Genomic DNA, 12,195 nt, shown 5'->3' with positions numbered 1-12,195 from the left:
ACGCAATTGAAGTCTGCCGATACGCAGAAAACAGGTTTGCATAAAGTCTAATGATCTTTCAACTCAATTAACTAAATTTGATCACAAAGTAAAATTCATTCTTGATGTGCGACCATTTCCATGTCTGTTCTGGATGGTCAAGCCTCATCTTCTGTAGTTTTCTCTCGCAAACTCTCTGAAGGTTGCTTCTCTTTGGCCTTGGAGGCAGCAGCACTACAAATATTTCATAGAAGAAAAAATATGATTAATTCAAAACTTATTACCAAAGGCGCAAAACATTAATCACTTTTTTTAGAAAAAGATTACTAAGATTATCAATATTCTGCAATTATTGTGAGAATCAATTATATTATAAGAAATGTGATTTACAAAGGAGCACATTATGAAATGACAAAAATGGATTCCAAAATTAGATGTTTGAATTTCTTTTAAGCTTTTACTTTTAAGAGGCGAAGTTATTTGCACGTGACGTGTGTATCATGAGTGAGGAGGGAGTACAAATAACAATTAAATAATATATACCCCTATTTACGCTCCCCGCGCTAGCGCGGGAGCATTGGGGGATTACAAATGACGCTTCTTTTTTATTTTTTATTTTTTTAAATTTATCTCATCGCACGCTCCATATAAACAATGTTATCTATCCTCCCACCTAGCTATCTCCCCTTCCTCTTTCTCTTTTCCATCTCTATATAAATAAAAAAACAACAAATAAACATTATCAAACAAAAGTATGAAGTTCTGCACAACCTGGATTCTCCTGGTGCACTAGAACTTGCATTCCCCTTCAGATTGGATTCAAATAATACTGGTTCTATGAGCCGGATGTCAAAGACCTTCTCTTCTGCATCTTCCAAAGTTGACCAGTAATTGTATCCTTGTTCATATTTTCTCATCTCAGCCATGACATGAGAGGGCTACATTACACAGAATAAATATTCACATATCAGTTATTTATGTGTATATGTATGTTGTTTTGGTTAAACAAAAAAAATACAAGGAGGCAGAGAAAAAATAAGATCATAGTCTTGCCAGATCAGGAAGGATTTGTGATGGGAAATTGAGACCATCAGATTGATCATGCTGCAAGTCTTCTTGTTTTGATTGGTTTATTTTTCCATCAAGTTCTTCCTTCTCCTTGCAAAGTTCTAGGTGCTGTTTCATAATATGGAGTTCTCTTTCAAGTCCCTGAATTTGGGCATTGAGACCTCTGATAATGCCAAGACAACCATGCACAGGATCATTTTTCCTTGCATTCCCTTCCGTGAGAATGCTCTCAGCAGCTGCCTGTCTTTGATCAGGTGCAGCCATGGCCATGATCTTTTGGATGTTGCTCACACCAAAGATCTTATGAGCATTTTGGAACTCACTGTACCTGCTGGCTGGAAAGTATGGGGCCATTTCACAGGTCTCATCACATTTTCTCCTCTGCTGCTTGCACGAAGCACAAGCATGGTTTTGAGCTGCACCCTGATCCCTATTTTCCATGATTTCTTGTTCTCACTCAAAATGAACCAAACAGAAGCAATTGAGGGTGAGGAAAAGCAAAGAAATTGGGATTTAATTGAGAGTTAAAGAGGGATATAAAGTTGGCTCAAGCTTTTGGTTAATGAGTTGGATAGCATCAGATTTTGTGAAATATATTTTGGCATCTAAAATTTATTTGGATTTTGTACAAAACCCAAATTATTATTTTATATTTTATTTTTGTGGTATAAGGCAGCATATGCATGGCTTGAGTCAGGGTTTCAAAGCCAATTGTCAATTTGTCATCATTAGGAAAAGCCCTTCAGTTTCTTTGTTTTTGAATTTGACTCTGCTGCAATTAATCTCTCCCGTTTCGTTCATGCATCTAACAGTTGTGTGACAAAGTTGAGTGATCAAATATTACAACTCAAATCTCAACTGGATTTTTATAGGGAGAGGGAAATCGAACCTAAGACCTCAAATATTGAGGTAAATGCTCATAAATCACTTGAGTTATAAGCCCTTTCACCAAATTCAAACCGGATTACTAAAGGATTATATAGGATTTTACCTTGCTTATTAAGCTACTTTCCATTGTTTTCATATGCACAATTAGAGCTGGGTTGGTAAGAAAACAAATGACAAACTGCTATATGATGATTTTAATATGTTACTATTGTCTGTATATTTTCCTGCATGCCCTTTGTGGTATGTAATTAATCACTCCAAACTATTTTTCTTTTAATTCTTCTTCTAGCTTGGAAATTTCTAGCACTACCAAATTTGGTTGGTTACCTTGAATTTGTTGTGGTTCTATTTGTAAATTAAATTAGAATTTACCTATCAAGCATTACTTCCTTTTAATCTTATTCGGGTTGTGCTTTCCAAATTTGGTTGCTTTCCTTTTAAACTACGATCAATATGTTTTGCCATCTTTATTTGAACATACATCAATTTTGTACAAATTTGAACCTTTGGAAATGTATAAACACAACCCATATTGATCGTAGTTTGACTGTTATGAAGTATATATCAACTAACTCTTAATTTAGTGTTTCTTTCTCTTTGTAAAATTAAAAGACGTTTCCAGCTTGAAACTTCTCTCCCGCCTATTGTTGAAAGAAAAAGTTTAGGGGATATATGCACATTTTGGTGCAAATTTCAAAATAATTTATCATTTTATTCAAGAATGTGGGCCTACCTGGCCCAAGAAAAGATGAGCAGATAGCCTTATATGGTGAATGGGCCCAAGCGATCAAACGCAGCGTATTGGGCCTACGGCGTCGACACTTGAAATCCGACAAAGACATATATCTCGCCATCGCCATCGAGAAACCACAAACAACGTCTTCAATTCAAGGATTGCGTATTCGAAACGCAGCGTTTCATCTTTCCCAATTACACAGAGAGAGCGAAAGATAGAGAGGGGCTTGAGGTTGAGCTCTGATGGCGGGAAAACCCCAACCGGTTCGCGTACTGTATTGTGCGGTGTGCAGTTTGCCTGCAGAATACTGTGAATTCGGGCCTGATTTTGAGAAATGCAAGCCCTGGTTGATCCAAAACGCCCCAGACCTTTACCCGGATCTCGTTAAAGGTTCTATTTTGCACCCAAACCCTAATTTCTTCTGTTCAGTTTTAATCACCCCGCTTATTTTCTTATGATTGCTCTTTTTTGTTTTCTTCATCTTTTTTGTTAATAATTTAATTCTTGTCTTTATTTTGAGCAGAGGCTAATGCGAAGGAAGCTGATAAAGTAGCCAACCAGTTGCAGTCTACCGGTATATCTTCTGGTGGAGATGGAGCTGCTTCTTCAGGTAATACTGTAAATATGTGTATGGATGTATGTAGCAGTGTATGTTTGTATTTAATAATGAATTTATGTGTTTATGTGCATGTGTGTTACTATTTCTGGTCTGGATTGGATAAGTTATTAGTATATGTACATATTTACATATGTGTTTGTGTCTGTGGTGATATGCAATGCATAAACATGGTACATATTGTATAAGATGTATCTGGGCGTCTGTCTTTACAATTTTGTATGTATGTTGCGATTGTTATTGTACGTTTGGCAGCTATAAAATGAGTTGGGATGTTTCTCTGTTTGTTTCTTTTTCTTTGCTTTTCGATTTAAATCTATTTGGAGAGAATTGTTTTCCACTTTGCAAATTCCAATTATAACGAATTTCATTACCCCCACTCTCTCTCTCTCTCTCTCTCTCTCTCTCTCTCTCTCTCTCTCTCTCTCTCTCGGGGTTGGTGGTGGCACTTCAGCACCTAAGCAAGAAGAAGTCAAGCGTCTTCCAGGTGGGAAGATTAAGAAAAAGGTGAGACTTTTGAAATTATTTGTTTGTGAGGATCTTTAGATTACAATTATTTAAACTTGGTATTGGCTTTTCTGTAGGAGAGGCAAGAAGTTACTATTGAAAAGATGACGCGTAATAAGCGAAAATGTATCACCACTGTGAAAGGGCTGGAGCTTTTTGGTGAGCAATCTTCTTCTTTACATCCTTTGTTTTCCCAAAGATTCTTATTTTGTTTCTATTGTCATTAACTTAGTGCCTTTGATTACAATTCAGGTGTCAAACTTAGTGATGCTTCAAAGAAATTGGGGAAAAAGTTTGCCACAGGAGCCTCTGTTGTTAAGGTTTGATAGACTTTAAGAAGTGATTTTGAATTTTTTTTTTGCCATGTGTGGTTATGTTTGTTATGATTAATTTGGAATAATTGGTTTCAGGGGCCAACTGAGAAGGACCAAATTGATGTTCAAGGGGATATAGCCTATGACATTGTGGAGTTTATTACAGATACCTGGCCTGATGTAAGCTACTACACATTGTTTTCTCTCTCTCCAATAGGATGTGTTGTTTTCACCTTTTATTCAAACAGAAGTTCTTTAGGGTTCCCATAAGAACATTCACCTCTTTAATGCTTTTTATGTGAAGAACTTAGGTAAAAGTAGAAGTACTATATGCTAGAAGTGAGTGAATGAGGATCCCAGTATAGTTGTATGAATCCAATAAGATCTTCACAGCCTTGGATGTCTCATTAACATTGAGTTGATAAATGAAAAACTAAACCATCACGCATATAAACAGCAGCCACAATTGGACTTTGGGACGTATCCACCATTCAATGTCAAAATTTTCTGTTGTTGATGCCCGCTCATACTGGTTCTGCTCCTTGTTTTGAACTTCTTTTGACATTGTTTTGAATTTTTTTATTATGAGTCCATAAATGATTGCATGGGCTAGCACCATGTTTAGGAATTGTTTTTAACGAATTCTTTATAATGGCCAGGCCATCAAGGATTATCCTTTCATGCATCTTTTTCTCTACCTTTGTACTAGTGGGAGTTATTTAATATTCCATAGAAGACCAAAAGCCTTGCTTTAACCTTCCGATGATCAAATATGCTTATGTAGGGAACCATGCCTAACCTAAATATCAAATCTGAATGTAGACGCCACAAGTTGTACTAATTTTTTTTTTTTCAATTTAATTGTTTAAAATAAAAAAGTTAAAATGTAATGCAGTATTTAGCATCACTAATGGCTTTAATTGATGTTGGAATTGAATCGTGGACACCTTGGCTGTGAAGATGTATTCTTATTTTGTTTGTCATGAATTGAACACGTGCTTAAATCATACCAAAAACCCAAAAACAAACATTTATCTGAAGAAAACAATTGAGAAGGTTCTTTGTCCGATGGTTCCCCCACCCCCTCTTTTTCTTGTTACGATTTGGTAGACTTTTGTTGTTTGATAAGATCACTTTATACAGCCTGTTTGGATTGAAGTTTTAACATGTGCTTAGTTTACAGTACCAAAAATAACACTATCTTCTTCTTCTTTTCCTCCTCCTTTCTCAGGTCCCAGAAGCTGCAATTTTCTTTATAGAAGATGGCAGAAAGGTCCCAGCTGCTTGAATGGTATTCGTGGCACACAAATAAAATGGAGCATGTTATCTTCAAAGTAAAAGGCCGCTGGACATACTCTCTAAAGTTCCAAGAGTCCAACAGCCAGTGAGACTTCTGCCCCGCTCTAGAATCTCTTGTTATCTTGGTTGCAAGAATAGTGTATTTTTTTTTAGTTAAAACTGTGTTTCAAGATCTATGATTTGCTTTGTATAGGGGCAAAATTCTATGTGCCACTTGCTCTGTTTTTGTGTGTCACATATTACCTACAGGTAATTTTAAAGAAACAGGTTTTCTCTAGTATATCGCATACATAGTTTATCATCGTGATGCAATACTCGGCTGCTGCGTCCTGTAAACTTGTTGCTTCTGTGAGTTAGCAAAATGAGAATCAGAATAATATCCAAAATTTTGAGTTACCAAATGAAGTTCATTCCATACTTTTCATCTTCCACCTCTCAAAGTTTGTCAAAACCTTGGAAGCTTCACTTTTTTCTGCCTAAAAGAAAAAAGAAGAAAAAAAAATATGGTTTTGGATGGATAGTCTATTGCTCTGTGAAGCTCTTTTCTTAACAGAGAGAAGTTTTAGTGTGTGAATATCTTTAGATTGACAACCGTAATGCTGCATCAAACTATATCTTCACTAAGCAGGAAATGATTTTCTCGTGCCAGCCTAAATCTGCTTGGCAAATATTTTATCTTAATTTTATATTTATGGTAAAATGCTTGTCAAACATGCAATGCAAACCAGGGGAGCGGCAAACGTGAAAAGACAAATTTTTCCACCGACCCAAACAGGCAGATACGAAATTGGCTCTGTTGACTAACAGTGAAGGAGAGTTGTTTTTTAAAATATATATAAAAATTTATTTGATTTTGTCAAAGAAGGAGAGTGGTTTGATTCGATGGGATATTTATTTCAATAGTGGGTGCCATTAGAGGTGGGTTTATGAGTCCACTGGATGACGGGCAACAATTCTTGCAGGCCCCAAAAGCAATACTAGAAAACCCACCAGCCTCTTTCATCCAAACCAAAAAAGATTTCCATTAAGGTTCGAAATAAAAATGCTAGTCATACCATATTTACCAAGTAAGAGACCAACTAGATATAAACACTCACGAAGAGAAAAAACCAAGTAATTTGAAGTGGGAAAGTTATAGAAAATGATTTATTTGAGGGTAGATTTATATATATTTCCTATATATAAATAATAAAAAATATTATATCCAAGCCCCCAAGGCTGCAAATACGACGTAAACAATGAGAAGAATGCATGGTCGATGTATCTGTACGGAACTACAAGTCCTCCGCAGCACATTTGCTTGTAAAAGAATGTTTGTGATATTGTGAATATTAATTTATCATTTGACACAAGTACAAAGTTTATCCATTCAACCGACTATTTCTTACGGAAAATACAAAGTTTATTCAAGGTCTCTAGGTCCTTGCGTAAATCTGCAAAAGGATGCCTTTGGTGTTTACAGATTTGATCAAGTCTCTTCCTCTTCTTCTCCTCCTCCTCCTCCCTCCTCCTCCTCCTTGCGTACATTTGGAAAAGCATATGCAACTTGGCCGGCCACTAAACGACGTCAATTAACGCCACTCCATGTTCCTCAAATCCCACGTCAAATTTCTTAACTCCTATTTATTGAGCATTTAATTCACTCTCCTCTCTCAACACCTCTCTCCTTTCTCTACTTGTGTTATCTTTATATATACAAAAAAAATGGCTGAGAATTTTGCAGTGCCAAAATACTTGACCACCATGACTTTTTTCACAGGGTTTATGATGCTATCCACAACCGGCACAAGTCTAGTCCTATTCCCACCCAAGGACATCGCCGGTATGCTTCGAAACGACACCGAATCGATCAATTCAACCTCTACAGATTATGGCCATATAGTTCGAGAATTCCCAGCTGCAGTTTTTAATCCAACGTCACCCAACGACATCGCAAGCCTAATCCTATTCTCAAACAACAATTCTGACGAGCCTTTTCGCGTCGCCGCCAGAGGCCAGGGACATTCTGTTCGCGGACAGGGCCTGGCCCCTGATGGTGTTGTAATAAACATGACGGCCTTGAGCAAGGGGTCTAGAATTGTGGTCTCCGAGAGCCCTTCTTTGGGTTCTTATGCTGATGTTGGAGGTGAGCAGCTTTGGATTGATGTTTTGCATGCTACACTCGACCATGGTCTTACGCCGGTTTCGTGGACCGACTACCTGTACCTGAGCGTCGGTGGAACGCTCAGTAACGCTGGCATCAGCGGCCAAACGTTTCGTTTTGGACCTCAAATCAGCAATGTCTATGAACTCGATGTCGTAACCGGTATGAAGACTTATCTCAGCACTCTATATTTGTTCTCTTAATTGGAATAGCCCCTTTTTTATTTTTTCTGTTTCCATTTTTTGTCCTTATCTATGCATGAGATATTTTCAATGCATTTGACATCATCCGGCTTTCACTTTAAAATCCTAACCACTGTATTGCCTTTTGTATTGCAATTTGCATGCATGTTCATTGGAAATAAATGCACCTCAACAATCGTTACAAACAGACCATGCATTAACTTCCCAAGATTTCTCAATCTGTTGTCCCCATTTATTTTATGTAACAAATTTCCCAAAATAAGCTCTTCTGATAATGAAAGTTAAAACTTGAATTTCTTTTTTATTGTTCCAATTACACTTTTTTTTTAGTACAAGCGATCGTCTAAACTACAGGGGGAGGGAATTTCACATACACACACACAATTGATGCCATGAGGGTTCGAACTTGAGACCTCTGGTCTGCAAGTCAAGGCCATTTTCCACTAGAATTGAACCAAATCAAGTTTTTGGTTATTAACTGTTATAGTTAGACTTGAAGACACATATTCATATAAAGTTTTCCTGGGGAAGAGGTTTAATGTGATGAGGATTTTGACTTTTTCTACAGGGAAAGGAGATTTTATAACCTGTTCCTCAACCAAGAAGCCTAAGTTATTTTATGCTGTTCTTGGAGGTTTAGGCCAATTTGGTATTATAACCAGAGCAAGGATTGCCCTACAGCCAGCTCCAAACAGGGTAAACATTATAATATATATACTTTCAGGCTTTGTGTTAGAGTTGACATGAACAACATATATATACATGCTTTTATTTGCAGGCTAAATGGGTACGACTACTTTACAGCAACTTCAGTGCATTTTCAAGTGACCAAGAACTTTTAATCTCAACAAGTGGAAAGATGGAAAGAGATGGGTTCGATTATGTCGAAGGTCTCCTTCTAATGCAGCAAGGTCCTCTAGATCTTTCATTTTATCCAGTAGCCGATCAATCACGAATAGCTTCTCTAGTAAACCAATACGGCATCGTTTACACCATAGAAGTGGTCAAATATTACGATGATAGCACTAAGGATACAGTGGACAAGGTACATTATTTCTGTCCTGATCAACCAAATAATATACCCTAGGCTAGCATTTTAATGAGGACTTAACTTGAGAATTTGCATCTCATTCATTTATATTTCCTTGTACATATAGGTAGTTGAAAAATTGACAAAAAGGTTAAGCTTTGTTCCTGGATTTATGTTCGAGCAAGATGTATCGTACGAAGAATTTCTCGATAGAGTGCGAAATGAAGAGAAAATGCTTCAATCACTTGGACTATGGGACATTGCACATCCATGGATGAATCTCTTTGTACCAAAATCACGAATTTCGGACTTCGATTCGGGTGTTTTCAAGGACATTCTTCTTAAACAAAAGGTCCCTGCCGCACTAATCCTCATTTACCCCATCAATCGAAACAAGTAAGTTTCTGAAATACGTACATTCGATTACTATTCATGGAATCAAAAAACTCTGCTTTCTTTTCTTGTGTGATCTAATAAAAAAAACATGTTTTACATGGTTGAAAATGATATTGCAGGTGGAATGGTAGGATGTCTGCAGTTATTCCAGATGAAGATGTTTTCTATGTTGTAGGGCTTTTGCATTCAAGTGGGTTCAATGAATGGCAGGCATTTGATGAAGTAAATAAAAAACTACTACAATTTTGTCATGTTGCTGGCATTATGGTCAAACAGTACCTTCCGCATTACGAGACACCGGAGGACTGGAAAATCCATTTTGGATCAAACTGGCAAAGCTTCCAAGAAATGAAAACTAAGTCTGATCCAAACAAGATATTATCTCCAGGACAGAGAATTTTCAACTCCTAATTGTAATTAAGAATGCAGGGCATTCATAGGTTGAATGAAAGTAGTGGCAGTTGGAAGTAGGGCCCCCACTGTAATTTGATCAATAGTAATAATCTAAATGTTACCACTCAGTTCATGAAAAGCTTTCATTAATTGGTTCATTTTGTCTAATTAAGAAGTCAATTTGGACAAGGAGAATCTGAGCAGTAAATCAGAATTTGGAGACAGTGCACGGAAATACTAATAAACGAAAGAAAAAGTTTGGCTGTGAATCGAATTGAAGATTTGGAAAACCACAAGCAACCAGAATTTAAAGCATATGTGGAAGAAGTCACTTGCCCTGATTTGGACAATACATTGAGAGGGAAACTAGTTTGGATTTTGCAAGAGATTGCATTATCATCTCAAGGATATTTTGCAAGGGATTGCATTATCATGTGAAGGATATTTTGCAAGAGATTGCATTATATCATGTCAAATATATGGACAAAACTACTGTTGCTTGTTAATTCTCTGAAGGTCTCATGTACATTGGTGGGGCCCACTTCAATTAGAGAGGAGGTGAAATTTCACGATCTATATTTATATATCTTCAAATTTCTATTTCTTTAATGTGAATGCATGAAATTTGAATTCTAAAACAATTTAATATCATGTTTGGCACAGTGTTGCCAAAGTCGTCGCAGTCCACGTTCTTTGTTTGGAAGGACAAAATTTTCATTTTTTTCTCATTCAAAAAAGTGAAACTAGAGGAAGAAGAAGAGCATGCATGTCCCAATTGAGTCCCACAGAGAAGAAATAGACACACAACTACTCATATCTGTAAAAGATACGTGTATGTATGATGATATGAGTAATTATGGTAAAAGTAGTAATTAATTATATTATTTATTAGAAATGATTGTGATCCATGGGGTACCGTTTCGATATAAGGTAATGCTCCATAGATTATCAAGATCCAATTCACACTACTTTATTGTTTAAAAGGAAAATGTGTTGATTCGTAATTATCATATCCTGCCAAAACATTGGTTTCAAATTTCATTCACATTAGTATTTTTCTTCTAAGTCATTCGGCAGCTGAATATTCAAATGACCTGGGATAGAAGAAGCTTCGATTGCTTGGGGACCATGGGTTAAGAAGACCAAGTAATCTTTAAAATATCCTTCAAATCTTTGAACAATATATTGCAAATCTTATTGTCAGCTGGAAACTTCTCAACAAGGACCAAGAGAAGATTGGTCAATTTAACGTAAATTTCCACTAGGCAATCAATGACCCCATGCAAATTGGAGTGACCATAAGGTGTCCCCCAACTTGTCTAATTGGTATCCAAAAATCTGATTTTCAAAAATTTGTCGTGTCATTAGCTGCATACGACTACAAACTACAAGTCTTTCTTTTTTAATTATGTGAATACATGATGAAAATTCATAGCTTTATACAACCGATTGCATATAACGAAGTTTCATCCTCGTAATATCCTTAAAAACCCTAACTCTTCTAGTTTTCACTTGGTCTAATATGGCAACTAAGATTACTTGAAATACTAGTTTAGACAATTTGTACAAAATATATGTCGTAAGTTACAAGAAGGGCACCACTCGACTCGAGGAACTAAAAAGTAGATAGCCCACTAAAGAACAGAAAATGAGGTACGGTATATACACGATTACACGTAGGCTGGAAGCAAATTTCACTGAGAGAATCATGTACCGCAAATAGACACGTTCACAAGACAACAAAACAAAAGAAAAATATATACATGACATGAACAATTGAACATGAGAGAGAGGGACACAGTATCTAAGTACAATGGACTTGATGGAAACAAATCTTTCCCGATCGGACTGCTTGAAATGGACCATTGGATTCTATCGTACATTGATTGATACTCCCCTATAAACTGACTACTCTTATATCCAATAGATTGACTGGCAGGCTTTGGGAGCAAATTCCACAACAAACATCTGAATCTGATTCAATCCATTCAGTCTCCACCATGTAAAATTTACTTTGCCTTGGAAGATCTATAAACTCCATGAATGGTGGGTGGGTTCATACAACAAGGATTGGTGAGAATTTTGCAAATGTCATCCTCGCATGCTAAATCTTGTCATTAATGCAATGTGGACTTTACATGCATTAACAGTGAGATTAATTTACCTACAAGCACGTGGATGATTGACCGTAATATATCTCAAGATTGAAATTGAGAATCATTCAATTCAATGCATGATCTCATTCATTCTAATGGGGTTGTTGGAGAACTAAATGGATATAGCTCATACGGACATTGTAATTTAAGCGGTCATGAAAGTCGATCATTCAATGAAAATTTTGGGTGGAGATTTTATTATCTTTCTTGATTTTTCAGGTGAATATTGAAAATCATACATGTCATCTCACAGGCCAGCTAGAAAGATACGAGGGGGTCCATTTCATTGAAGAATATACTCTCCATGCCGGGCTCTTAATTAATTATCACTGTTGAGTAAAGCACCATCATCAGCAGACAGTATCATGGTACGGGATCTATGAGAAAATTGCTCATGTGGGTTTGTTTTGTCAAACTTGTACTTTGAAGATTATTTTCCTCCTTCATCACGTAAGTATCTATACAAT

At 36.6% G+C, this 12,195-nt stretch overlaps 2 protein-coding genes across 2 annotated transcripts; both read left to right on the top strand.

Annotated features, from left to right (window-relative positions):
* The first annotated feature begins 2,793 nt into the window (after nucleotides 1-2,793).
* LOC110749269 (translation machinery-associated protein 22) lies at nucleotides 2,794-5,687 on the top strand. The gene is made up of 7 exons (XM_021949335.2): nucleotides 2,794-3,061; nucleotides 3,195-3,281; nucleotides 3,742-3,794; nucleotides 3,872-3,953; nucleotides 4,047-4,114; nucleotides 4,205-4,288; nucleotides 5,340-5,687. The coding sequence occupies exons 1-7, from the start codon at nucleotides 2,914-2,916 to the stop codon at nucleotides 5,394-5,396; spliced, it is 579 nt and encodes a 192-aa protein (XP_021805027.1). The 5' UTR covers nucleotides 2,794-2,913; the 3' UTR covers nucleotides 5,397-5,687.
* Nucleotides 5,688-6,828: 1,141 nt separating this feature from the next.
* Nucleotides 6,829-9,678, top strand: LOC110749268 (cytokinin dehydrogenase 4-like). Its single transcript, XM_021949333.2, has 5 exons — nucleotides 6,829-7,712; nucleotides 8,322-8,449; nucleotides 8,532-8,798; nucleotides 8,911-9,179; nucleotides 9,299-9,678. The coding sequence occupies exons 1-5, from the start codon at nucleotides 7,112-7,114 to the stop codon at nucleotides 9,588-9,590; spliced, it is 1,557 nt and encodes a 518-aa protein (XP_021805025.1). The 5' UTR covers nucleotides 6,829-7,111; the 3' UTR covers nucleotides 9,591-9,678.
* The last annotated feature ends 2,517 nt before the right edge of the window (nucleotides 9,679-12,195 follow it).

This window comes from Prunus avium, chromosome 7 (genome assembly GCF_965620075.1).
Source record: "Prunus avium chromosome 7, drPruAviu1.hap1.1, whole genome shotgun sequence".
Taxonomy (NCBI): domain Eukaryota; kingdom Viridiplantae; phylum Streptophyta; class Magnoliopsida; order Rosales; family Rosaceae; genus Prunus; species Prunus avium.
The sequence above is the reverse complement of the archived record's forward strand: the minus strand, read 5'-3'. Positions and strand labels throughout refer to the sequence as shown.

Excerpts from the sequence above, each read along its gene's own strand:
- LOC110749269 (XM_021949335.2), top strand. The coding sequence starts at position 2,914 with ATGGCGGGAAAACCCCAACCGGTTCGCGTACTGTATTGTGCGGTGTGC. Across the intron at positions 3,062-3,194 it reads TTACCCGGATCTCGTTAAAG|AGGCTAATGCGAAGGAAGCT; the intron begins GTTCTATTTTGC and ends TATTTTGAGCAG. Across the intron at positions 3,795-3,871 it reads GTGGGAAGATTAAGAAAAAG|GAGAGGCAAGAAGTTACTAT; the intron begins GTGAGACTTTTG and ends GCTTTTCTGTAG.
- LOC110749268 (XM_021949333.2), top strand. The coding sequence starts at position 7,112 with ATGGCTGAGAATTTTGCAGTGCCAAAATACTTGACCACCATGACTTTT. Across the intron at positions 8,450-8,531 it reads TACAGCCAGCTCCAAACAGG|GCTAAATGGGTACGACTACT; the intron begins GTAAACATTATA and ends TTTTATTTGCAG. Across the intron at positions 9,180-9,298 it reads TACCCCATCAATCGAAACAA|GTGGAATGGTAGGATGTCTG; the intron begins GTAAGTTTCTGA and ends ATGATATTGCAG.